Here is a 27,497-nt window from a genome sequence, read left to right on the forward strand (position 1 = left end):
GTACCAGGTGTGCTGGGTGAGCCAGGAGTGCCCGGGGCACCAGGACTTCCTGGAATGCTTGGAGTGCCAGGGCTTCCAGGTATGCCGGGTGTGGCAGGGTTACTTGGACTTCCTGGAGTGCCAGGTATGTCAGAAGTACCAGGTGTGCCAGGTATGTCAGAAGTACCAGGTGTGCCAGGAGCACCAGGTGTGCCAGGAGTACCAGGTGTGCCAGAAGTACCAGGTATGCCAGGAGTACCAGGAGTTCCGGAGGTGCCAGGTGTACCAGGAGTTCCTGAGGTACCAGGTGTACCAGGAGTTCCTGATGTACCAGGTGTACCAGGAGTTCCTGAGGTGCCTGGAGTACCTGAAGTGCCAGATGTACCAGTTGTACCAGGTGTGCCGGAAGTACCAGGTCTTCCTGGAATGCTAGGAATGCCTGGGCTTCCAGGGATGCCCGGTGTGCCAGGTGTGGCAGGGTTGCTTGGACTTCCTGGAATGCCAGGTATGCCAGGAGTACCAGGTGTGCCAGGAGTACCAGGTGTGCCAGGTTTACCGGGTGTGCCAGATGTACCCGCTGTGCCAGATGTGCCAGGGGTACCAGATGTGCCAGGGATACCAGGAGATCCTGAGGTGCCAGGTGTACCAGGAGTTCCTGAGGTGCCTGGAGTACCTGAAGTTCCAGATGTGCCAGTAGTACCAGGTGTGCCAGGAGTAACAGATGTGCCAGGAGTACCAGGTGTGCCAGATGTACCCGCTGTGCCAGATGTGCCAGGGGTACCAGATGTGCCAGGGATACCAGGAGATCCTGAGGTGCCAGGTGTACCAGGAGTTCCTGAGGTGCCTGGAGTACCTGAAGTTCCAGATGTGCCAGTAGTACCAGGTGTGCCAGGAGTAACAGATGTGCCAGGAGTACCAGGTGTGCCAGATGTACCCGCTGTGCCAGATGTGCCAGGGGTACCAGATGTGCCAGGGATACCAGGAGATTCTGAGGTGCCAGGTGTACCAGGAGTTCCTGAGGTGCCTGGAGTACCTGAAGTTCCAGATGTGCCAGTAGTACCAGGTGTGCCAGGAGTAACAGATGTGCCAGGAGTACCAGGTGTGCTGGGTGAGCCAGGAGTGCCCGGGGCACCAGGACTTCCTGGAATGCTTGGAGTGCCTGGGCTTCCAGGTATGCCGGGTGTGCCAGGTGTGGCAGGGTTACTTGGACTTCCTGGAGTGCCAGGTATGTCAGAAGTACCAGGTGTGCCAGGAGTTCCTGATGTACCAGGTGTACCAGGAGTTCCTGATGTACCAGGTGTACCAGGAGTTCCTGAGGTGCCTGGAGTACCTGAAGTTCCAGATGTGCCAGTTGTACCAGGTGTGCCAGGTTTACCGGGTGTGCCAGAAATACCCGCTGTGCCAGATGTGCCAGGGATACCAGGAGATCCTGAGGTGCCAGGTGTACCAGGAGTTCCTGAGGTGCCTGGAGTACCTGAAGTTCCAGGTGTGCCAGTAGTACCAGGTGTGCCAGGTGTGCCGGGAGTTCCAGGTCTTCCTGGAATGCTAGGAATGCCTGGGCTTCCAGGTATGCCGGGTGTGCCAGGTGTGGCAGGGTTACTTGGACTTCCTGGAATGCCAGGTGTGCCAGGAGTACCAGGTGTGCTAGGAGTACCAGGTGTGCCAGGAGTACCAGGTATGCCAGAAGTACCAGGTGTGCCAGAAGTACCAGGTGTGCCAGAAGTACCAGGTGTGCCAGAAGTACCAGGTGTGCCAGAAGTACCAGGTGTGCCAGAAGTACCAGGTGTGCCAGGAGTGCCAGGAGTACCAGGTGTGCCAGGTTTACCGGTTGTGCCAGAAATACCCGCTGTGCCAGATGTGTCAGGGGTACCAGATGTGCCAGGGGTACCAGGAGTTCCTGAGGTGCCAGGTGTACCAGGAGTTCCTGAGGCGCCAGGTGTACCAGGAGTTCCCGGTGTACCAGGTGTTCCTGATGTACCTTCAATACCGGAAGTGCCCGGAGTACCGGAAGAAGCAGGTTGTCCAGTAGTTTCTCCCGGCTGTCCTTGATGTCCTGTTTGACTAGTAGCGTCTCCAGGTTGTGCAGGGCTGCCTGTTCCGCTTGTCCATTGTCCACTGTTATCTGTGGTCCATTGTCCATTATCATCGCCACTACCAGTAGCAGCTGTCCCTGAGTCTTCCTTGCAGTCTTCTCGTGATACAGCCCAAGGATGATTACATCCTTGTATATCTGGATCCCAGACAGTACCAACTCCACATTCAAATTCATGCTTTACAAAGTTTCCAGAACCTTCTTCAACGCATCTATAAAATTTTCTACAGTTATTCACATCAGCAAAATATCCTTCTTGAACGCATTGTCCTCGACCTTGGTCATTCCCTGGTTTTCCACTTGTTGCAGAAGATTGGTTACTACTTGTTGATAAACTTGTGGTAGTGGTCTGTGAAGTTGTTTGCAGTAGGTTGTTTGTAACAGTTCCATTGGTTGCCCATATTTCTGTTGTGGGCGGAGAAGTCGTAGTCGAATTATTGTTGTTTATGATATTTCCACCACACTCTGGGCGGTCGCTGTCGTTGGGGAGAGTACAGATGTTACCCCTACGCATCGAGAATACTGTTCCAACACCGCACTCGAATTGAAAGATCTGCAGCGGTTTTCCGAATCCCCAATCGACACATCGGTAGAATCTTCTACAGTCGCTAGGGTCGGCATGATATCCTACTTCAATGCACATGAAACCACTCGGTAGATGTGGCAAGGGCAGATGTATCGAGGGCAGACCTTTTGCTAAAATAATAGAAATGATTATAAATAATAATAGGTAGAAAATAGGCTTTGTGAATTCAAAGAAAATTTTACTCAATCGTTTGATACTTTTTACGTTTCTCTTGCGAAAAAAATTAACATTGGAATGTTGAAATATTCGAGTCTGAATTCGCGATACGTAGACATAAAGAATTTTACATTAGTAAAGTTCTTTAAGTAAGTTTCCTCGATGCATTCAAGGCCACGCATCTCGCGCGAAACCAGTTTGAAGACACAGCGGACAACAACGTTGCTGACTGAGATGACGGAGAAATAAAAATGATGGCAGTGCACCATGGAATCGGTAAGCGTATCACGCATCCGTGAGCCGCGCTGTAAATGGGCTTGTCAAGAAAATAGATAGTTCGTGCATCTTTTAAAAGGTCCTTCGAACCATTCATGCCAACTTCGACTGCGAACCGTGAATACTACAAACTAGTTTAAAGTTCAAATTTCGAATCAATGAAAAGAATCTTACCAATATCAGCTAATGTCGGCGAGATCAGCGCTATCAAAACGCCTAACGTATGTAGGCTTGCCCACATGTTTTCGGTTCACCGTGTCTGAAAATGAAATAATTCATATTAATAAAATTGTCAGAAACCGATATTAATTTTATCGATTTCCTAACGAGGAATCAACAGTGTTCGTAAATTTAAATCCAATGGCGTTTAAATCTCCATAGTTTTAACGGGATAGCCGAACATGACGTAGTCTGCTTCGTTTTGTAGGGCGAGAGGCGTGGATTTCCTCGGTTGAAAATTTCGCATAAACCAGCAAAGATAAGCAGTCGAACAGTTACGTACTGCTTGGCTCACGTCCAATCTTCCCCGACCGAAAGGATTCTAACTGTCCCTTGACCTTGGCTGGAATAATTCAAGCATCATCGATGGCTCAGGATCAAACGATTCTCATTTCGACCTCGATTTATTTCATCGTTCCACTCTTCGATACAAATCCACGTGCTACAACAACAATTTCAATACCCTACCCATCGCGAATTCGCTTGTACAGTTACGTTAACGTTGATTTCCGACACGCCTTTAATGATTTGACGCGATAGCTTTTTTTACCGAGACCGTAAATCAGCGTTCATCGTGAATAGAATAAGGAAGACGAGAAGTGAATGAACCTTGTGTCTTCTTGGCTGTGCCGTACTATAATCTGCATCGCAAATTCCTTAATTCTCCATCGCGACCAATTCTTTCTATGCAGCCGTTGCAGTGATTACTGCTGTTAGCTAACAGTCTTTCGAATTGTTTATCATGTAACAGTACTCAAAGTCCAAGTGTAAATCGTAAGATATTATAAAAACATAGAAAATATGTACAATAGAAAACTTGATATAAATATAATCGAAAACGCAATAATACGAATATAAAAAGTAAAATAAAGCGACAACGAGAAAATCATTACTTTTCGTATAACGCGCATAATATTTTTATAATAAATTTCTGCAGGTGTTTGTATACACTCGAGGAAAAAAGGAAGTTTGCAGAATAAAGGGTACAAAAAGGACGCTATAATTTTAGAAAAAACACTTGTAGTGACTGTCAAGAACAATTAAATGTAATGTAGTTATTATACATAATTATAAATTTTCAACTTCCTTTTGTCCGCCATTATTCTTTCTACTCTACCAAGGTCTAACAAACGAAAAATCTGGTAGCATTTTACGTTCGTCTCGAAAACCATTCATACAACGTGTCTATAGTAATAAAATTTCTTTGATGGAATCAACAAGAGGCGAAGTACTCTGTCTATGATTTTTAAACGTATCGATAACCTGTCAGACGATCGACAACGTTAGCTGATGACGCAGCTCCGCCTGCGAAATATATACGATTCTTGCGTGTAGGTGTAGATTGCGAATCAGGCTGTAGGTTGCTTTCTTTCCACTAAGCCGTAGGTAACTGACTTCCTCTCCTTTACATCGCGATAAACCGAAGAAACTGCGAACTAACACCGAGTCCCATCGTTTTAAACTTACATAAATTTATGGAATAATGCATTCTGACAGAGGTCTATGCGCTTAGCAATCTCTCCGTGGAGAATATACAGTGGCTTACGAGGATATTTGAGGACTTTATCATAAAAAAATTATCACTTGCGAATTTCATAAGAAATTCGCGTATTTCTCTATAGCAAGTGTGTGAATATTTTCGCGAGACACTGTATATATTCCAATCCTTCGGTCGGTTATCTGTAGACGGAAGGATCGATATTTGAATCAAGATAAATCACTTCGAGGTCCAACGTCAGCGATTAGGTCTTGAAAGTTTCGCGTCGTTAATCATCTTGGCTATTTATTCGTTTCTGCTGCCCCTGTAGGACCTGCACCTATACGCAACGTGCAACACTCGCCGGATGAAGCAAGGCGCACTGGATCCAGTGCCATAAATACCATTCGCAGTGATCCTGCATAACAGAATAACGAATTGCATCGTACGCAACCTACGGCTGGTCGAGATGCGCCGCGTACTACCGAGTACGTAGTCATCGAAAGGAGGAACGATAAATTCTGACGGGCTGAAAGTTTTGGACGAAGGTGTTGGAGTAAGTAAGAGTCGTAGAAGGGGAGAAAGCTACTCGTCGAAAAGGTAAACCTAACCAGACCACGCACGGCACGCCGCTCTGTTGTCCTTTCTCCTCGTTGGTTAGAGTGGGAAGAGGATTGCATGAACTGTAAGTGACATAACTTGAGAATGCGGCTTCTCCATGTTCACTCTGGAATGGGAGAAGAGGAGAGAGTGCGGTGACATAACGTCGACAGAGTCAATGTCAGTGTTGGTGATCGTGACATTGGAGCGCACTCGGTTCAACCGAAATAGGAACTGGTTTGTGAGATGTTGTGTCACATGGAGGCCGTTTATCACACTATGATAAATTGCGTGCTATTAATTAACTCTGTTAAGTTAAACGACACGCCCCGGAAGCGTAAATTTGGCTCAATTACTTTAACGTAAAATAAGATTTGGAGAATTTGTCGTGTATTTCAACTGTCAAAGATATGAAAGTCCGAGGATGTTTGTGCATTTGTGTGAAATTTACATGCACATAGAGAAATGTATAGAATGCACATAATATTCAAAATTATGTAAGATATTCAAAGTATAATACTCGTTATGAAGTATAGTTTAGTAACCGAAACAGATCTCTCTTTAGCCATCTTGATAAAAAAGGCGGAATTTGCATAAGTATCCCTACTTGATACAAGGATTATATAATGCAAAGCGAGTTTTTCTATGATAATGTCTGTCTATTTCTATGATAATGGAAAATTCTCCATTTTATTAAACGATCTCTTTTCCAACGACTGGCAATTTCGATCAACGAAACAGATAGTATAATGAAACGATGAATTTTAAGGGAAAATGTCGATGCAGCAGAGACGACGATTTTATGAATAAGATATTTTAAGATATCCAAGTGAAACGAGTAGGTCGCGGATTTGTGTCGCCGGTGATCCACTTGTCATTCGATTTACCGCAAATGGCCCGTGCGATTTGGGCGAAGAACCTTTCTTCGTTGAATGAAACATTTCGTGCGGCGAAGGTTCAGGCCCCGTTCGCACGAGATCCGTGCTTTGAATACGAATTGGTCGCATCCTGTATAGACGATGTTCCCAATCCCTCGAGAGTCGCGCGAAAAACAGAAGGATTACGTTTCGAGAGCCGCATTTCAAGCAACTTCATCGGAAGACCAAATGCTCCAGAATCGATGAAGAAGAATTCGTCTGAAACTTTTTGAACGTTCCCGTGATCGAAGCAATTATATCTTTCGAAGAAAGTTTTCCGATCGGTCCGTGCGGTTTGGCGACGAAGAATCGTATGGTTGCGGAACATACAATCCACCGAACTAACACATTTGCTGCTATCGATGCGTACGTTGCGTCGATGCAATTATTTCAATTTATAATATGGTACGTTGCAATTGTTAAGTTTACGCTACTTATACAGGATGTCTTAGATTTTAACGGTCTAATCTTTTTTGGTATATTTTACGGATCTAAATGAGAGGAGAATGTTGTATAAACATAGATGGTTTAAGAAAAGATTTATGCCAAAAACACGAAATACAGAGGGAACGTAGATGTTACTATTTATACGAAATACGTTTACTATTTGATGTCGTCAATGATCTTAAAGCTATTTGCCAGTACCATCGGTAAGTTGCTCGACTGTCTACCGAAATGCACTGATTGTTTACACAGTTACGCACTTTGTTTACGACTTCCGCAATTAGCTGTAGACCGACATAAATATTGCTGATCTATTTCTATGTTGTATCGTGATAACCTAATCGCAAGCTCTTTACTGTTTCCCTCGTATTTCATTTTCTTGTCATATCTCCTTTATCACATCTTAAACGATCTATGTTTATATAACATCTTTTTCTATTTGGATCCGTAGATTGCAAATCTTTACGTGTTTTTGGGAAATTAAAAGGTAAAAGAACATATAAAAATATTCAGAGATCTTTGCTTAGGTTCCATTTCCTTGCCTGACTCGGTAAAACGATAAATTTGCATAAATATTCACAGTCTAGACATCATTAACTAAAATACAGACACTTCTGACGAGAAAGATACGCGGTTTAAAAAATAATGTGACTTTAGTTTCATAGCGATCAATGTAGTACACTATATATCTATCGCACATACTATGTATCATAGAACATTGTTACAAATTAATATGACTTGCCTTATCAACTTGGTAAACCTTGCAAAACAAACTGATAATTGCTAAATAAGCAAAACGTTTGACATGTTGTCATTCAGTAATTTATAACTGGATTGATCGTTTCTCATTAACAATGTATCGACAGTAATAGCTACTTGGGTTGCCCATATGCAAACGCACGTGTGACTAGATAAATAGACAGTTAACTCGAAACTACGCAATTGCGTAAAGGAGCGTAAGATAACGACAGGTCATTAAGAAGCTGCACGACTTATTTATAAAACGTATTCAGCCACTCTGCCACCTGCTGTTGTTGGTTGTAAGTGCAATAAGAGAGCTCGAAGAAGACTTAAAACGTTTCAAGGACGAGCTGCATCTCCAAGTATTCTCTGGAGCAATTAACTTGGCTTTCAAAGTACATTTTAGTTACAAAAATTGCAAGGTTGCCGAATTATAGACTGCATACGTGCATCTTATGAAAGCTAATTCGGGGTTCTCCCTTTCGAGAACGATTTTTGAATATTCATAGGAATTTCGTGTAGCTCTTTTGATGGACACTTTGAAATAACCTAAGAGGTACCTTTCGCGAAGAGGCAAACAACTCGAAACGTATCATTAATAGTACATCTTCTCGCTGGACCTGTGATTTAACGGTTTCACGGGCCAAAGGCACCCGGAAGCTAAAACATTTAGAATTCCAACCATCGAGGTAGCGATCTAATCGATGCTTTCTCGATTGACGTTTAAAAATATGTAAGCACGAGTGTACTGGAATAAATAAGAAAATCGTTGAAATGAAGATGGCACTTGGCGCAATTTCTCGTGTAATTTCGATTTCATTGATTTCCACTCTCTTCCCTTTCTCGTTGCTTTCTTTCGACAAAGAAAATATATTTCCAACGTGAACATGGCGTGCCAATTTCCCGGTAAAAATCACGGACGCTAATAGCGGCAGAAAATGCAGATACGTAATTATATGCTCGAAACGCATGACCTCGAATTAAAGTCAATTGTCTAATAAATCGCGGCTCGCAATTCAAGAAATCGACGTGCACATCGACATTAGTCGTATCGTTATCCTTACGGATAATTCGCGCGTGAGAATTAGAAAAATCGAGGGAAAATTACTAATTGGCCGAGACGAGATGTAGAAAGCCGTCCTCTGTCGTTCTTTATGTCCAATCGAATAAACATATATCGCTGATAGTAATCATTGCGGAGAGGAAAGGAATTTCGTAGAATTTTACCATGGATCAAACTGAATATTCGTTGAAACGGATCGGTATCCGTAAGTTCTAGAAGATCGTAAGATGTAAGAACGAAGTCCTTGAAGATGTTGGGATGACCAGTTTGATCGAACCAGTTCTTGATCTGAACGGAAACCGACGACCAATCTCTTCTTCGAAGCTATAAATGCCGTAGTTCGAAAGCGAAATTCTTGGCGTGGAATTGCACCGTTTGTCGCAACCATCCAGTTTGCCGTTCGATAGAGAGGAAAATTCGATAAAAGATCGAAAAGAAAACACGTGAACGGCAGATAAGAAAAGAAAGAAAAACGACAGGCGCATGGAATTTTAAGTGTACGAAAGCGAAGAAGCTGTCGCTCTCTGTATATTTCGTAGAACCAGTTTGTAAACGGCCGAAGGAACGCGGATAAATAATAGAGAAACTATTAAGAGGATAGAACGGATCCTGACAAAGAGGCAACGTCGATGCGGGTCGGTGCAGTGAACCTAGATTGTTATTATGGTATCCTCGCTGCAATAAGTGCAGCCTTGCCATGGAAAGTCGCAAGGTCGTCTCTTCTCCCACCAATTCCACGATTTCCCTCTCTTTCACATCCTCGTCGATGCACAATGGCGTTAGAACCAGCGTGGTGATTAAATCGTAGCACTCGCTCCGAGAACCTGACGGTCGTACCATCGAATTTCTGTCTAATATGTTTGGCCTGGAATGATCACATTCCACTTAATCGAACTTTTCACAGTTCAATCAACCTACTTCTACGAACGAAATAGAAAGTGGCTCGAGATTCCTTTATAATTATCGTAACGACAACGATTGGAAGTAGAGATTTTGCTTTATCGATCTAAGTCTGACCTGCAACGATCATATTCTACTTAGCCGAACTCTCCTGTTTTCAACGAATCTATTCTCACAAAAGACATGAAAGATCGATCGAGCTTCCTTTCTATTCATCGTAACTATAACATCTGAAAACAGAGATTCCATTTTCTTCCATTATCAGCCTGATGAGTCTGACATAGGAAGGATAGAACATTCTACTTAACCGAGTTCTCTATTATTCGACCAATTTATTTCCACGAAAGACGATTGAATTTCAAAGGAAATCGATTGAAAGCAAAGACGCTTCTTATATTCAACGAGATTTATCACCTCGACGAGTCTGACCCGAAACGATCACTTTGTACTCAACCGACTTTTTCACTTTCCAATGAAATGGCTGTTTTCACGAGAGACACAAAAGAATCGATGAAAATTCTTTTCTAATTAACGATAACGATATCAAACGGAAGCAGAGACTCTTCCTTCTTATACTCGTCGAAACGAATGAAAGCCTATCAACGGTATTCAGCGTCGGTGACTTGCGACGCGCGAGAAACAAAACACCTTTCAAAATCGCCACGACAAACGCGTCTATTGCCGAAGGTAATCGTATCCACGGCGGCTCGCAATTAAAGGGATACTTGTAAATTGCACGTGCAAGCCTTCCCACTCGAACCGCTTGCACCGTCCTCTTCATTTTTTCATTATCTCCCTTATTTGCGACCGCAATCCACCTTCCAACGCTAACCGTACATTTATCATGCATCGCATGCGGGCCTCACCAACGAGGTTCAAGGCTCCGTGGATGCCTGTCCACCGAGAAAATGAGAAATCCTGTCGAGGTATTAACGTCGACGTAAATAGAGCGTAATTACAGCCGAGGGAATCAATGAGAGAAAGAGGGAGAGAGAGAGAGAACGTCGATCACAAAACATGGCCCTTGTTTGGAACTATTAATAAATAACAGCTATCCTTAAACGATTTGTTGCATGAAGTACTTCAATGTAAAACTAATTGAATTTCCTTCCTCGAAGCATGAATCTGTTGTTGATATCATTGTCGGTGTTCTCCCGACGCTATCAATGTTTATCACTTTCTTGAGAATTTATTAATGGCGATTCCTCTATTCTGAATAATAGTTATACAACGTGGCAGGTGTCGGTTACTATTCAGGTTAATCAAAGGACATTGAAAACAGCGTTCTCTAGGAGATCGTTTAGTATAATCGTAATTGCAGCCGGTGAGAGCAAACAGCAGTGGCAGCGTTGAATAGATTCGTTCTTTACAAGGAGAACATCATTGAATAATAGCGTGAGTCAGTGCGCGGGATTTTTCTTTTGTCGATGGAAAATCGGCTTTTAATTGGAATTCTGGAATCTTTCAAGGTCGTGACTCAATTAAATCTTCGATCGTTTAAGTCTCGTTAATGATGGAAAGTATGCCGCCACAGATTCCTTGTTACGAGAAATCATACTTTTTAATCACTTTTGTCATTTTATCGCATCGCGTACGACATTCTATCTTGAAATTTATACGGATGTACGAAGTTGGACGAGAAAGGGAACTGCGAGAGCCTTAAACGATTCGTCGATTAAGCAACGAGCGAAATAACGCGCTGCAGCTTTCCTGACGTCGCGATTCATTTTTAATCGGCTTCTTGTTGCACCTGACAATGAAATAAACTCGTCGACGCGGGAAAAATTCCACTCTCCGACTCGTGAACCGTGTCTGGTGGAATGTCCTTCGCGGATACCCAGTTTTTATCGCGAACCCGGGAAGAATGGCTCGTTAAGGCGAGTGAAAAAGCATCGCGTGCATCCGTATCTTGTGCATAATGCATTTTACTTATTGCACCTTGCGACTCTGTATTCCGTTCAGAGTTACGTACCCCATATAATATCATGATCAATTGAAGGAACACGAGTGACGACAGGTACACGAAAGCGAAATTCACCGACGCTTTTTAACCCTCTCGCTGCGGAATTCTTCGAACTGCAAGTATCTTTGATATTCGAAGCAATTTTTCTTTACACAAAGGTGAATATACGCGCGAATGTTTATGTTGCAACTTGTATAATTAAGCGCAGTTATAGTGTAATACCATGGTGTAGGAGATTAGAAAAAGAAGTTTAAGAAAGATCGTAACACTATTATCGAGGACTGTCAATTAATACGACGGAATACTTTGATTAAATCTTCTTGATCGTGTGATTTTTTAATTTTTTGAACTTCCTATTGTGCAAACACCTCAAACTTTAGTCCATTTATCATCCGTAAATAGCAGAGTAGACTTATGATAACGAATATAAAATATACAATCAGGAACGGAAATAAATGACAGGTATTGGAAATACGTATCAATGAAGTTTCGTTAAATACAGCTTGTTTGAAATAAGGATAAAAAGATTAATTACAATCATTTTCCAAAATGATCTATGTACCATAAGGATATATATTAATAAATAAATCTTTAAGTACATAATATTGATACTATTTCGATTAAGCTTCACTAATGTCTATGTATTTCCACCACATGTTCGCTTGGTTTTGTCCCAGAATGTGTATCGTACGTGAAAAGGAAATGTAAAATGTGGCAGAAAATTCAAGTTTCATTCAAAAGATAAAGAAGAATGTGAATGCGTTTTGTAACCATATTACATATGTATATATAGAAATCTTAATAGCGAAAGAAATAACTCAAGCTGAAAATTCAAGAACGCGCGTAACCTTCGTAATATGCACTCGATGATTATCTTACGAAGCACATGTCGTATTAATCGCTTCCTTCTTATCTATATTCAATAGCTCCTAGCCGATTACTCTAGGTCCAAAAATATTTTTCGGCAGCCTTGCTAAAACGCTCCATTTACGGGTACTCGAGGACCATGACGAAGCAATGTCGGGGACAAGCTGCAAGTTGCATCGTAGTATGGTATCCGTACGAATGATTCAATGCCAAGATCGACGAATCGGTTCCCAACTGGTTAAACGGAATGCATGGCCGATCCAAAAACAGCTCGCGATTTTCGGCTGACCGATGCGATGAGAATCGTTAATGGAGCTGAGAATTTTCGGCCAGCACACGTTCGTTCACTCGACACGTTGTAACTTTGTAAATCGTGTCAGCTAACCCGGTAAAACAGTTACGTGACTCTAGCGATTGTATAAAGCGCACGATGCTGATTTTCGACTCTTCGAACGAGCGTGCGATTATTAGGAAAGAAATCAGTGCTTCTAATCTTTGACGATCTTTCAATCATTCTAAACGATCAACGTGTTTTTGTTTTCATTTTATATTGCCTTTATCGTCGACAAATTTCTTTAGTTTAAATTCCCGTTTTCGTAAATAGCAATTTCCTGTTTAATTGTCCGTTTGCAGCGCACAGTGCTATTTCTCAAAACATTAAAGAATTCTTTTATTTATTAAACCAAGTGCAAAGATCTGTGAAGAGAGGCATGAAACTAAAATATTATAATTAGCCTGCGGATATTTATGCGGATTCATATTTTTTACAAAGACTCTAAAAAGAAGCTAAGTGGATCTTTGTTTTATCTACATATAGTAATAGATGCAACATTGCGCATTATGCGTATTTTTGCATTTTTGAATGTATCATAAACACATAAAAATTCGCAAACTAATTATCATTATCTAACAAGTGCGCGAGAACAAGTTTGGGAGTTGAAAGTTTCTGCATAAGTTTCGATGTTAAAATATGGAAAGGACAGCCTTGCGATATTCTCGCAGAAAATCGAAACGATCTAGATAATAATGACATCGGAGAATAGTAAACCTGTTGATAGAAATATAGTTTGCAAAAGTATTTCAGATCGAGCTATCTTATACTGTCGATGTTTTCCTTGATAAAATACCGTATCGTTTATCATTTTATTTGCGCTGTAGTGGAAAACAACTGCGAACACAATAGCAGCCGGTAAAATGCATATTCAACATCGGCTTTAATTTATTAAAACCTGTACTGCAGTTGCTCTAATCTCTTACATTAATATAGTGACTGTATGTAGAAAACGATATTAAACATAGTACAAGCAGTATTTTGATTTTGAAATCCAACCGCGTATTACAGAGAGTTCAAGATCCGGAAAGAACAATAATTTCTGAATCAACACAGTCGAGAAATAATAATAAATCATCAATATTGACGATGAATATCGGAGAGATAATTATTTCGAATTCTGAAAAATGTAAATATATTTCTCTTATAAAAGAGCATTTATAGATTCACAGTTTCTAAGAAGCAAAAAGGATAAGCTTACTATTCACACTGTTACTCTAATGTATTCATGAAGTCATCCGTGAAATGCATTACAGTCGATATAAATGACGTCATTACGGAGTAGCATTTGGCAACCAAAAAGATTGCTCAAATATAATAACAAGATCACGTTACCGAGCAACGTGTTAATGCGTTGCTACGTCCGTTCAGAAGTCGATGTCTTCATCTACCTTCCTTTCATCGAATTGAAAGCCGCGTATTAATTAAACAGCGCGTCGAAGTTTAACAATGATATACGCAAGGACTCGATGTTAGAACGTACGGTGCACTATATTGATCCTAATAAATTTTGACGTCATCGATACAAAATTATTATGACACTTCAAAAAAAAAAAAAAAAAAAAAATAAAAAAGAAGAAGAAGAAAAAGAAAGAAACAGAGAAAATAGCTAAATGCGCGAACGAGTAAACGACGAGAAACTAACGTTATTGAATGTATCGTAATTCGAAAGATGCGTACGAAATCTGTTCACAAATCTATGATTCAAATTTGTGGCAAAAAATCGAGACAATTAATTTGTTCTCCAACGACGAGTCGAGTATCGACTAGTACATACACAATCACGTCGTAAGGTTTACACTCGTAAATCCGTAAGTTCACTCGAGAAACAGGAAGACAACAAGGTTTCGGCGAAAACGTTCCTGTTTGCCGAGAAATTATCTTGTCGCCGGGAAACAGAAAACACCGTAAAACTCACTGTCAACGTAACACTTTCAGCAGGTCCGAAATAGATCATTCACGTCACGACATATCCCGACATAATGCTCTTCTAAAATCGAGTCGTAAATTTTCGAGGGCGTTTGCAAGGTTCCGATGGACCCAGAAAGGATCAACTTACTCACCTTTTTACGTAGGATCAACGATGACCTCTCTTTCAATTCGTACGGGTCCTCCTCATCTCGCGATTTCCTCAAGTTACGTTAAAGACAGCCACGATCTTGCATGAACCGCAAGATGCTCGTAAGCGACGCGAGCCCGGCGTGTTTTCAGGAACTATTCTGGAAATCGGTTGCCGATCGTGGCAGGTTCTCGAGAGGGAGTAAGTCCTGAGGACGCGGATGACTCCTACTTATAAAGACTTGGCCAAGTCTTGGCTCTCCAATTGGCTTCCACGTGTGTGCTCAACGTCTACGTAAGTCGGTACCCTCCGCACGTGCGTACGTATGCGTGTCTGCGAGTGTACACAAGAAGGAATCGTGGCTTCGTCCAGGTGGAAGGGGGCACAAACCGTGTTCCGATCGTTACACGTTCAATGCTGTTACACATTACACGAAGCAAATACCGAATCGAGCACCGGATCGTGCCTTTGACCAAATTCTCTCGTTTCTGTGTTAGATCGCTTTCTGTTGTGAGTTTTTATGATCTATGAACGATCATCGGAATTTAAATGATCTAACGATCATCTGACTGACAGGAGGCTAATTTTCCTTTCATAACTGTAATTCACAGAGAGGTTGTATATCGCTTAAAGTAATTTGAACATTGTTCTCCTTGCCATCTCTTTCTTCGTTTCTACATCTAATCCTTGTATATATTTTTATAATTCTTTTTGAACAACTTAATAATTTTGTAATAATTGTTTTGAAGTTAATCTTTATCACGGTATCTGCCAGTTATCCGAATGAAAATATGATTGACAGAAAAAGAATTTTGTTTTTTGACAGTTGTAATTCATATATTTACATACATTTCCTTCAAATAATCAGATGATTATCCTTCTTGTTACCTCGATAATTGTATCTAATTTCTGTGTATATTTCTATACGTGTATTGAAACGATCGTCTTAAAGTCAACTGTTATCATAGTATCTGTCAGGTCTAGAAAAATTCATTGCTTCTGTCCATTTGGTCGATGCAAGAGAAACGTTTATAGTAGCGACTAATATTTTCAAGATCAATTGAAATTTGTAGATTGCATGACGAATGAAGATGTGGTTGAACCGAGGTGAATATTTTTTCAGCAGCCGCAGTTCGTACAAAAGTTATATAGATTTGTAGAATTTGTAGAATAGAATAACAAATGAGAATGGGTTTCCTTTGGCAGTTGTAGATCATAAAGAAATTGTAATTCTGTAGTATTCGTTTGAAAAAAACAAACATAAGCAGATAATAGTTTCTATCGCAAATTCTACGAATATAATGAGGCGTCGGTTTATCCGGGAACAGCAAAGAGTCAATGGTCTCTATTGTATCGATCTTTGTACAATCCTACAGAACAGGTTTTGCTCGATGTTATATATTACGTCTAGTGAGTCGAAATTCCTTGAGGATACTTTAATTAAAACATTCCATGAAAGTATTCTCAATCTTTATCAGACAGGTATTCTTACAAATGTAAACAAATTATCTTTACAATTCGTTTCCGCGAACTAATTCTATTTTCGCCGAAACTAGCTATTACGAGGCATACAAGTTGCAAGTTGCAGGTCCAAACCTGGAAATATGATAAATATTATAAGACGTATCGCGTTTGGCTTACTGTTAGCGCATAAAGTTTAATGGCATCATAGTGTGGCTTGAAATTTGATATCACCTTAGCCTAAATACGTCAGCATCATTAATAAGCTGGCATTCCTACTGTATCAAGAAACGTGCTGCACGACTTCTGGCCAATTTAATTGTATTAAACGCATAATTGTGCAGGTGATTATGACAGTGGCGTATGTCATATATTTCTCGTTCCGTTTGACGCACGAACTAAATTCTGTTTAACTACACAACAACCAACTTAATCCAACGGTTCAATTTTTACTAATTTGTCAAGATGATTTCGGATTATTACAATGTAAATAGACGCGACGCGAAATGAGCGATAAACTCATCGTTTTTAGATTCTTAATTCAGACCACTTTCATAATCACCGGCACAATTATGAGCGCAAATAAATTTTACGAATCGGTGGAATAACTTTCTCAGCCTCTGATCAAAACCTAAAAAATCTAAAAAATTTCACACAGTTGTAAAGTATACAACATTGCATTGTTACCTAGTATATATGTTACCTAAGGTATACAACTGACAGCTTGTAACTAGATTGTATACCAAAGAGTAAGTAAAGCAAATGAATACTCTCAATCAATAACAAACTCAACGTAACGTTTAATGTAACTATGACTATTCTGTTTACTTTCAAAGATTTTGGAATGATTTTGCATAAACAGGACATAAACCTGTAATCTTGGAAGATCCCAACTGTCGTGTTCTTATTCTTAACGGTTCGAGAATTAGCACACTTTTCGCAGGTAAACCATGTTTACAATGATAAGCGACGTGAAACGGAATCTGGTTATAAATCAATGACGACAAGAAGCAGAGTCTGTCTGATCGTTGCAAATCACGCTCGTACGTCCTTGCTGGGTTTGCACGACGGTGATGTTCCTCTTCTTTCTACGTTATAGCACATGCACGTTACTTTTACACATAACCGCCCGGCAACAGGTTCCGCTATTAATATCTCGATCGACATACGATCTGAGAAAAAAAGAAAAAAATAAGAAGAAGAAGACGGTTCCTGCCGAACATTGTCCTACAGATCGTCGTTTTGCGCCCGTGATCACCTGCAGATCGTCGAGACGAGAACAATATTTAATTTGTCAATGTCAGATAGTGGGCTGATAACAATGAAAAATTTTTATATACGACGGCACGTAAATAATTTTCTTGTTTTTGACGAAGATACATCACGTGAAAAGCCTTTTTCGCCGAAATTCTTCGTAATCAGATCAGATCCGATGCAATCACATTTGTTAGTCTTCGGTAATATTATGTTAGCGTTTCGTCATAATCTGTTCGTGCAAATTTATTCGAGGATTTTCAGGAATTGCAGAGAGTTGCAATGTACATTCATTTTCAGCTGAAATATGAACTTGGGAGGACGCCGCTAGGAGCATTAGTTATTCTTGAAGATTTAATCGGTAAATATGATGTCGGAGAAAGTATATTTCATGCATTGTGTAGTTTGTACTAGCAATAAATTGAGACACCTGCAACAGAGATCGTTTTCATAGCTGTTTTGGATTTTAATAGTACGTTTAGATCTTTAGAAAATTAGTTAATAAAGAAAGAATAATATCTAGAATCAGAGTCGAGGAGAAGAATGCTTCGATAAAATGAAAAATTCCACAACAACAAGATAAAAAAAATACCTAAACATGTGGAAGACAATCATAAGTACAAAGACAACGAAATAAAAATTTGATAAGTTTGCCCGTTGGTTTCCTGATTTTGATATTGCGTGACACGTTAATACGACCCGATCAAAAAGGGAAGATCTTCGCCAAATATTTAATAAATCCACGAGATTCTGGAACCAGCCAATGATATAATTAGTCTCAAGACCAAACATAATAAACCATTTGGAGCGATTAAAATAGTCGCAAAAATATTGAAATGTTGAAGATATCGAATTTGAAACGATCCAATTCCAAAGTCAATTATTTCAATCTAAGATCTTTTTGTATTACCTTAGAAACTAATTAAATAGAAATGCCTACTAGTCCCTAGTCGATCTCTCTGGTTTCGAAGAAATACGAAGAAACCAGCTCAACACCCGAATATTCAATCTTCGCGATAAAAAGCTAGACTTTCTTAAACGCGCGCGATATGAAATTCACTGAACCATTATTGCTTAACAAAACATATGTTCTAAACATCTCCGGCTCGGTCTTCCAGTGCAACGCGTGGTTTATTACCTCACCGATTGTTATCCAAATTATAGGTTTCAGGAGAAGGGTCAACGCTTCTTAATGAGAAGTTCGTCGAACTCTGAATCCATAGATAAAATTGCTAGGCGACGAGAAGCCGGAAGAGAAGATAGAACGAAGAAAGAAAGGAAGAAAGAGATGGACGCATCGATCGCAATTTTCGGTGAAAAGGCTTGCATTCCGCCGCGTTTGCTCGGCAGGATCAGGGGCCGTCGATTATCAGCAATTATCAGCGATTGTTCTCGCGTGTTCGTTCCACGCGAATTCCGGAATAACGAAGCGACCCGTGGGAATTTCGCCGTGCATTCGCTGTTTCCTTCTTTTTCCTTCCACCGTGCAAGGATGCTCGTGGACAACAACGCCTTGCCGGTGGAGAAACGATAGAAGCATTGAACTTACTGGCTAGAGAAACTTCGAGGGACCAACGCGCAGTATAACATAGGTATCTGCTGCTTGGTGGTAACAGTATAACATAATAAATGTACTGTGGTAAACGGAACCCTTAACTGGGGATCCTCGTTCCTCGCGTCGTTGTTATTTTGAAGCAACAGGTCTGCTGTAAACGTCTCCTAGTAATATGCGATTATGGGATTGCGTGCGAGAGACGTACGCGTAACTTTAATCTGCTCTCAGTTTTATTACCTGGCCATTTAATTCGATGGATAGATATCGAGAAACATCAAATGTTTGGAAGAGGACTCGCATGAATTTTCAAGGCAGTAACTTTCTCTTTTTAATGGTTTTCGTAACGGAATTAGGTAACGGGATATTTTCAAAGATCGCGGGGCACGTTAATTTCACGAAGCGAACGTTTGTCGATCGATAGAAAACAAAGTTCTTTGAGGATGCTGGCCTATTCGAATGCAAACGATTCCGTAGGAGTTAGCTGTTAATTGTATCAGCGTGTTAAAGGAGCGAGCGAAGAACAGAATGGCCTGCGGCGTGGAAACACGAGTAGAAAACTAGGTAGTAGAATACGGTTGCAATGGGCAGACACAGAGGGTCGGTGCATCAGCGTGCATACAGAAAATATACGATCGCAGCGAAAGGAAGTACAATGGACCGTATTTCAGGTTTCTGTAACCATAAATGTCCGAAAGGAAAAATCTGCGCGACTGTGTCCGAGCGATTATAGCTGTCGTTTTACGTTGGATTGCAGTAAGGGAGGAGGCGATTCATTCCACGGAAAAGTCTGTGAATTAACGAGCAGCGGAATAAAGCGCGGAAGTGCGGCTCCTTGGACCGGGCCCTGTGTACCAGGCCTGATCCATGAATTATTCCGCTACGAACGACTAACTCGATTCTCCTGTCTTGCAGATTTTTCCATCAGAAAGGGATAGAACTCACCGAGACGGGGTTTGTAATCTCTATTTAGAGACAGCCGACCAGTCTTTGTTGGAATTTCCATTCTAACCGTTGCATCCGACTCGTTCAATTTTCTTGCTTATCGATTCACTTAGCCGACAACGTTTCTATTTTTATTCCACCGTATTAAACCCTGATAAAAATACTATACCGCCCCGTTTATTTGTTCGTTAAGCTTTCTTTCACTTTTGCTCGACTCCACGTTCCTTCTGCTACAAAGAGGAAAACAAGAAGATGGTGGGCACGATTCAGAAGACCGGAGAGGCAGCAGAGGCGCCAGGCGAGAAAGTGAACAGGGTGCTGCACCTGTTACCACCTTACCGTGCCCGAGCATCGGACGAATAATGACGAGGAATAATAAAGATCGCCCATGAATCCTCCTTGCGTTTCCTTTTTGTCTTTTCTCCGGTGCCGGCCGGATAGGGAGCGCAAACGAGAGGGAACCCTTGCTTGGAAGCCTTCGAAACCGGGCGCAACCTATAAATAACCAACCGCCTCTTTGCATCTCTTTGCGCTTCTTTTCTTTCTCTTCTCTTCCCATTCCAGCGCGCACCTCCGACGCACACGTTTTCGCGTTCAGAGACCCCGTAATTCAGGTTCCTTCGCACGTACGCGCGTACAATCGGCGCAATTAATGTCTCCGACGAGAAAGCCCTCCGCTGTATTAGTTGGAAAAATATATTCAAACGCGCAGGATAAACGCGTTTCTTTTCTTTAGAAATCTCTTCGGTCACTCGATTTAATTCGATGCGGATCGCTACGTTTATTTCGATCCGTTGCTCCCGGATGAACGAGCTTGGAAGAAATGAACAAATTTACTCATGCTGTTTGCGTCGAGACAGATTTTGACATATTTGCGAAAAAGTCTGGTTTTCCCTAGAAAGGATTACCCTGGAAAAATGGACTGGAAATTTACGAAACGTCGGGAAAAAGGCAACGCACACTGGAGCTCTGTTTATCCGAACTCTGTTTATTGGATTGGAAATCTCATTTAATATCCTTCCGGTTGGATGAACTGAATTTTTGCTAGTATCATTCAACTTACAGTGACGGAGGAAAGAAAGTGTACTGAAATAAGAAGTATGAAGGTACATCATAATTTTACAAAATGGATTTATCGATATCTGTATGAATCTAACGGTACGCATCATAGCACAGAATAGATGACTATTACTAACGTGATAAGAACATTTGCGCAAAAGTTGCTAAAGTAGTGCATCAATCTTAAGCTCTCTTTTATCCGTCACTGTATCTGAACATTAACTCCTATTGTGCGAAGATAGTAAATAAAGAAGAAACTTGGTAAACTCTTATTATAAAGTCCAATAGTGTATAAACTGTTTGTCCTTTGATAAGGCCAGATTAATGGAATTTTATACTATAATAACAACACGATTGAAGCTCGAAGAGTTACACGTCATTTAATCATCGTGAAAGTTCAAGATCTAGAAAACTTTTTGCCTATCTTGGTTTTGTTAATTTTCGTGCAGGAATACTTATGAATCAAGCATCGTGCTGCTTGGAAATATCGTTTAATCGCGATGTACCCGGATGATGTTCGAAAGCCTTTCTGGGTAAGACGAAAAACCGCAGGGCCCGCGTCAAAGGTATGTTTAAGTGGAGGTTGCTCGTTCAAATTCATTACGGGGGTCGATTATTTATTAGCCCAGATCGCAGGGCGAAAACGCGGCGGTTTAATGCGAGGTTTAAGGCAGAGAGCGAATTTTATCAATTTCCTCGAATTAAGGGGAATCACGATGCAGGATACTTCACGAAGGCGAATAACGTCCAAGAGAAGCAGCTGTGAACAGATAATGACTTGCACACGTCTTTTAACGACGCTTCAAAGAGGATCATACGACAGATTAATAACCATCAAGGATGATACGTACAATTAATTTAATTTCACTTACTTCTGAAAGGACTAAATAAATGTCGCTTACAAGCGGAACAAAATTGAAAGTGACATCGAAAGAAATAAGGAAGAGATACAACGTTACGAAGTTCCAAAGTAAGTGAACGTAATAGGTAAATATATTCAAGTAAATATACTTCTAGTATGTATAAGACTATACTTCAGTAGTTGAGACTGTTAGCTGAGAATGTATAGCATGAAACCTTTAAAGCGTAAAATAATCTGTTTAACTCCTTAACACCTCGCGCTGTGTACGTTTCGGATTCTACATATTTTACGATGCGCAATATCGTGATACCAATTTAGATACGAGCAGCGAATTAAAATTCTCGAAATTTTGAAATCCACATATCTAAAACCCTGCAATAAAAGAAGTAAAGATATAATATAAAAATTATTTATTAGGATACAGTTGAGAAATTTCAATCAGTAAACGAAAGTACTACATTTCTACCATATGTATGCACGTGATTTCAATTTAAATACGAGCGGTGAATTTATCTCGAAATTTAAAAACCTACCTATTCAGAACTCTGCGTTTAATTTGAGATTTATTTATCAAAATATAATTGAAAAATATCAATCAACAAGAGAAAATCGTGATACCATATTGTAATGTTTATAAGATCCTATAAGTAATGAACATGTTAATAAGCTATTTTTATCAAGGATTCGAGGTCCACGAAACAACCAGGAAATTGTAATATCTCAACTCGAACTTAAGCGTGACGAAGAGATTTACACACACTTAAAGTATCAGGAGAAACTTTTAAGGGCTCGAAAACGAGCAACATGCAGATAGAATGCGCTCGTGAATCAGACAGAAATCGGTAATAATTTTTTCGGCTCCCTAATTTGCTACCTTAATGACTGGACATGATATGCAAATGGCAGGGTGCGAGCATTCGGGCGTTATAACGTCCAAGCGACACGATTTGCCGATCAGGTATACTTTTTGGGTCCGCTGCACTCATCTACAGGGTGGCAAGAATACATTGAGTGCTATGGGTCAACGTTCCGATGGATTATCTGCGCGTAATGGGACACACGTTCGCGAGATCTGGGAAAGAAGCAAGAGTAGAGTTGAAAAAGAGACAAGAGGAAAAAAAGAGGATTGGTCACGGGATCCTGGTTGAATGTCTGAAAAGGAAGCGGCGAGTGTTGGGAACAAAAACCTTTTACCCAACCACGAATCTATTCTACGAGTTAGAAACGCGAATAATTACCAGGTTAGAGGAAGAGGAAACGGACGGTCAGCCAGCCGTTGAAGTCGAGGCCATCGATAGCTATCGACCAACATTTCCAAACAATAATTATTGATGATGCCAGGGAAGTAAAGTAACAGTTCATTGATAACATGATGAATTAACGTAGAACTCTAATAGAGCTGTAAGATAACGAATGAAAGATATTTGCAAACAGATACATCAGTATCTGTGAATTACAGGGTTGATAGTAGAGGCGTAAGAAATTATCTTAGGACATATGGAAAGAGCAAAGCTAATAAATTAACAAGCGATATAATAAATGATCGATGGCGGAGATTGTAGGCTCAAAGATCTTATTCGCGATCTTATTCTTCACGATGAAAAAGCAGTCGTTAGAATTAATCGTTAGGGGATTTGTGGGAAGAAATCAATTCTTTCGCGTTAATGAGGGTTTCCTGAAAGTCCCGTGGGTACACACTTCGCTCCTCTGATCTAAATTCTAAACAGATCACGTGAATTTCCTTGGAAATAAATGATTGTCGTAACTTTTAATTAGACGAGCCTTTGTGTTGGCTTCGGGTCGCATGAAAAAGAAGTTGCAGAGGAACGAAAGCTTATTGAAAACCCCGTAAAAAACCTTCATATTAATTTTGAGATTGTTAAAAGTCGATGTCCAGATAGAAAAGAATTTAGGTCGAGGAATGTTTAAGAGGAACTTGAACCTCGAATGATCGCTTCGCATGAATGCAATCATTTGCATTTCACGCACCGAAGAAGGCAAGGGCTTATGTAAATTGTTTTCCCAACTTTTTGCTTCATTGTACACCGGACGGATGTCCATCCGAGAAAGAGTCTACCTTCTAAGCTAACGGTTCCTCCGTAAACGTTCGTAAACCGAAACCAACAAAACTTTATAATAAATTATATTTTACGATACAGTAAACAGAATTGCTGTAGAGACGTGTTTCGACTTTTATCTCATTGTCTAAGCAGTTCACGCAGAACTGCACGGATCATATAATTACATATTAACTATCGATAATTACATCTTTATGAGTAACACATCGCGTCCATTGCCATCATCTATCGATTATTCTATTAATTACGCGGATGATCGTACTAATAATTCATATCCTCCTATAGCAAACGGCGAGCTATCGGCGAGGAAAATCTAAACGAAGATCCTCCGCGTCTGCTAACGGGCCCTGAACAAACCAGCAGAAAAATGAACGTACACAAGGACACGCGTTTGAGAGTACTATAGGTAAAAGTGTCACCAGTCGATTCTTCGGGTCGCGGAGTTCTTTTATTCATTTATTCTGCGCACACCGAGGCATCCTTCTTGAAAGATTCATTCAACATTCTCAACATTTTTACGCGGCAGAATCGGAGGCGCGATCGCGATTCTTCCCTGATCAACGGGTAACTCGAGACCCGATCGTCGTCCTCCTTTTCGTCATCGCTATGACGATGTTCTATGCTGGAATACGCGCATCGTCGATCGAAGATTTGCTTTTTTTCTCTTTTCAAATTTCTACCAATCGATTCCTCGCTCGGAACTATAAATAAACTTGATAGCATTCTTTGGCGACGCGAAGGCAACTTTATTAGGCGCAGCAGGCTGTTACATGCAGAGTTCGATCGAATAATACGAAACGTAATTTTGTAGCGCGTATCTTTGTAATCTAGATGATCGGCTATTTGATCGAGCTTAAGACTAGAATCAAAGATTTAATCGGATATTTTTCTTCCAAACAATTCGCTTAAAAGCTAAAACAGAACTATAGAAAATTCTCGAACCACTGATAAACAATGACAAATTAATAACAGAAACGGATGACATATTTATCGGAACATGTCCTGTTCGGGGTTTGATACGCACGCACGACGATTTCGCGATGATAAATTGTTTTTGTTTTTTAATAAATTGTAAATTTCCATGAGCTGACACGAAGAAGTGTTATCAGCAGCCTTGTTATTCCTTTTATCTTCATTATTCTATTGTACTTATTCTTCGGCGATTCTCTTTTCGTTATTGCCCAGGCTATTTGATCCCACATCTTTAACCGGGTCAACGAGCCGTCTGAATAACGTTGCAAGAATCTTCGCGATTTCAGATATCCTTGAATTCTTTCGATTCCCACTAGCTCGTATCTGCTTCGAAGGAGACCAAACGTGGTAGAAGAAGCGTGGTCGAATATTCTTAGATATCGTCTGTATTAAAATATCACAGTTGGATGTGGTTTCATAGTATTAACATTTTCGTCTGTTTTTATGCCAATACTGTTTCATTATCTGTTAACAATGTTTGTTGAATTTCACCGAGAACGGAGGTCGATCGAATCATTGCCTGACGCGTGTATCATTAACATCGATAAAATTCCAACGGATGTAAGTACTTGCACCTTGCAAGTACGTCATCTCAGATCCTATTGGAAATCGATTACGTGCATCCTTGACTGTTCTAATTTATTACGAATAACATCGTGTAGGGAATAACGAACTAGGATTATAAATAGCGTTAATCCTCTACCGGTTTAGGTTACTTAATTTTAATTTAAATTCTATATCTCGCGCGATGAGCACTATTCGTAGGAGTTCTGTCGCGTAAAATACAGAATGCTAATTAAATTTTTATTAAAAATTGCAGCAAGATTAATTTAAACTCTGCGATATCAGATGCGATATCAATAGAGACAGAAATCGTTCTTTTAAATGGAAACAAAATTCTTTTTCGTAAGAAACAAGTTACTACATCGAACCTAGGCGTGAAACTGTACATACGTTCATTGTTTCGCGTGGAAGGTTATCCTTGACCCAGAAAGTAGCTAGATTCCGTGACCGAAATTATTGATCACAGCTCTGTGGTATTTCACGGATGAGGCTGAGATTAATCTATATGACGTATCCTTAAGTCGACTTTTTGCATACATCTCAAATTCTACGGAAAATTTTGCGTTTCCTATGTCTTATGCTTCTGCGCGTCGTTAAAGAAACATCGAAGAAGCATCGGTAGTATACGGCAGTCGAGAAGTGTTTCTGTTCAAAAATACCAATAACATAAATATCGGCCGTTGCTGATACATCTGATTAATATAACGGGCACGAGACCAGGTTTTGGGTCGTGTTGAGTCATCGTCCAAAAGGATCATTCGTTTCGCTACGAATAATGAACGCTTGCCTGTAGATGCTTGTTCGCCCTTTTCTTTTCTTTTATGCAACATTCTATCGAAAAATTCTGTATCAAACACCGTATCGTTGTCAATAAATGAATTTTATATCGTTATACTTTCTTCAGATTTTTCCTTCGATATTTTTCGAGTCACATAAAGTGACTAAAACAAAAACTTAATATTTTTGGAATTCTATGAAAATGTTTCGTCTAAAACATTTTCTTGCCTATGAAATTTCTCAACTTGTATCTATATTAACTTGTATTTTGGATTTTCGTGAATTGTTGTTAGAATTCTGTGCCGTGCATTGATTATGAAGGAAAACGCCTGCAGAGGCGACAGGAAAAGAGTTGCAGTAGGTTGAAGTAGCTTTTTATCATAACTTTCCGTATTTTGACTTCCTGAATAAACTAACGGTATTCTCCCAAACTTATAGGCAGCGATTAATAATGTTCGCTGTGTCGAACATGGAGGTGTATCCGAAAACAGGGTCATTAATCTTCCTCTGGAGCCGATCATAATCAGTTTTAATTTTATACTCCTAATTACGTATATATACGGTGTTTACTAATTACCCCTGACTTCAAGATCTTACAACAAGAAATCAATAAAATTAGGAAGTTAAGAAACTTAAAGATGAATGAATTATCCCAAAATTTGATTTACGATAAAAACGGAATATAAGAGACAGTAATGTGATGTCGTTAACTGTAAATTAACATTTAGACGTGTAATTTTGTAGCTGAGTAATTTACGATTATGGAGTTTGGTGACAGACGAAACGCGGTGCAACGATTTAAGGAGTTCGAGCACGAATCTGCATACTTAAACATCCGAACAGTGACGTCCGAAGGAACCCCGTTGACTGAATATCAGCATGCGGAATATCGAAGCCCCTGATTACTCGCATCAAAGTTACAAGGAAGAAAATGTCACGGTATCAGGATTAATCTTTGCTGCGTAATTGGATACTTGACTAATATGGAATTCACACGAGAAGTACTTCTTCCTTAACTCCAATTATTACCTTGTCGTTTCTTCCTTATAATAATTAACACGTCGAATGTGTAATCTAACATCTAACAACTACGTAATCAATCTAATTTTAATTCTTATCCGCTTTCAACAACATCCAGTCATTTTTCCTACGCAATAATTAAGACATCGAATATGTAGATCGAGATATAGTAATAGTTAACGTAGTAACCCGTTAAATTTCCATTACATGAAACTTCCAATTCTTTATCTCCATTCAGTAACGTCCAGTCATCTTTTTCTTGTAATTAACACGCCGAACACGT

General features: G+C 40.2%; 1 protein-coding gene and 1 long non-coding RNA gene across 6 annotated transcripts in view; one reads left to right on the plus strand and one right to left on the minus strand.

Moving 5' to 3' along the window:
* LOC126923459 (uncharacterized) overlaps nucleotides 1-14,884 on the minus strand; it is a 34,408-nt gene extending 19,524 nt beyond the window's left edge. The window contains exons 1-5 of the mRNA XM_050736917.1: nucleotides 14,675-14,884; nucleotides 3,264-3,348; nucleotides 1,868-2,767; nucleotides 1,310-1,453; nucleotides 1,013-1,192 (exon numbers count right to left, since the gene is read on the minus strand). Coding sequence (XP_050592874.1) covers nucleotides 1,013-1,192; nucleotides 1,310-1,453; nucleotides 1,868-2,767; nucleotides 3,264-3,330 — 1,291 coding nt within the window. The 5' untranslated portion in view covers nucleotides 3,331-3,348; nucleotides 14,675-14,884. The remainder of the gene's footprint in view (nucleotides 1-1,012; nucleotides 1,193-1,309; nucleotides 1,454-1,867; nucleotides 2,768-3,263; nucleotides 3,349-14,674) is intronic.
* Nucleotides 309-1,958, plus strand: LOC126923467 (uncharacterized). Of its 5 annotated transcripts, none has more exons than XR_007713181.1 (4): nucleotides 309-333; nucleotides 613-639; nucleotides 973-999; nucleotides 1,882-1,958. It is a non-coding gene; the product is annotated as an uncharacterized LOC126923467 (long non-coding RNA). The 5 variants fall into 5 exon arrangements; XR_007713178.1 differs by lacking the exon at nucleotides 973-999 and adding an exon at nucleotides 1,414-1,440; XR_007713182.1 differs by lacking the exon at nucleotides 613-639 and adding an exon at nucleotides 793-819.
* Nucleotides 14,885-27,497: the final 12,613 nt, after the last annotated feature.

This window comes from Bombus affinis, chromosome 13 (genome assembly GCF_024516045.1).
Source record: "Bombus affinis isolate iyBomAffi1 chromosome 13, iyBomAffi1.2, whole genome shotgun sequence".
NCBI classification, from domain to species: domain Eukaryota; kingdom Metazoa; phylum Arthropoda; class Insecta; order Hymenoptera; family Apidae; genus Bombus; species Bombus affinis.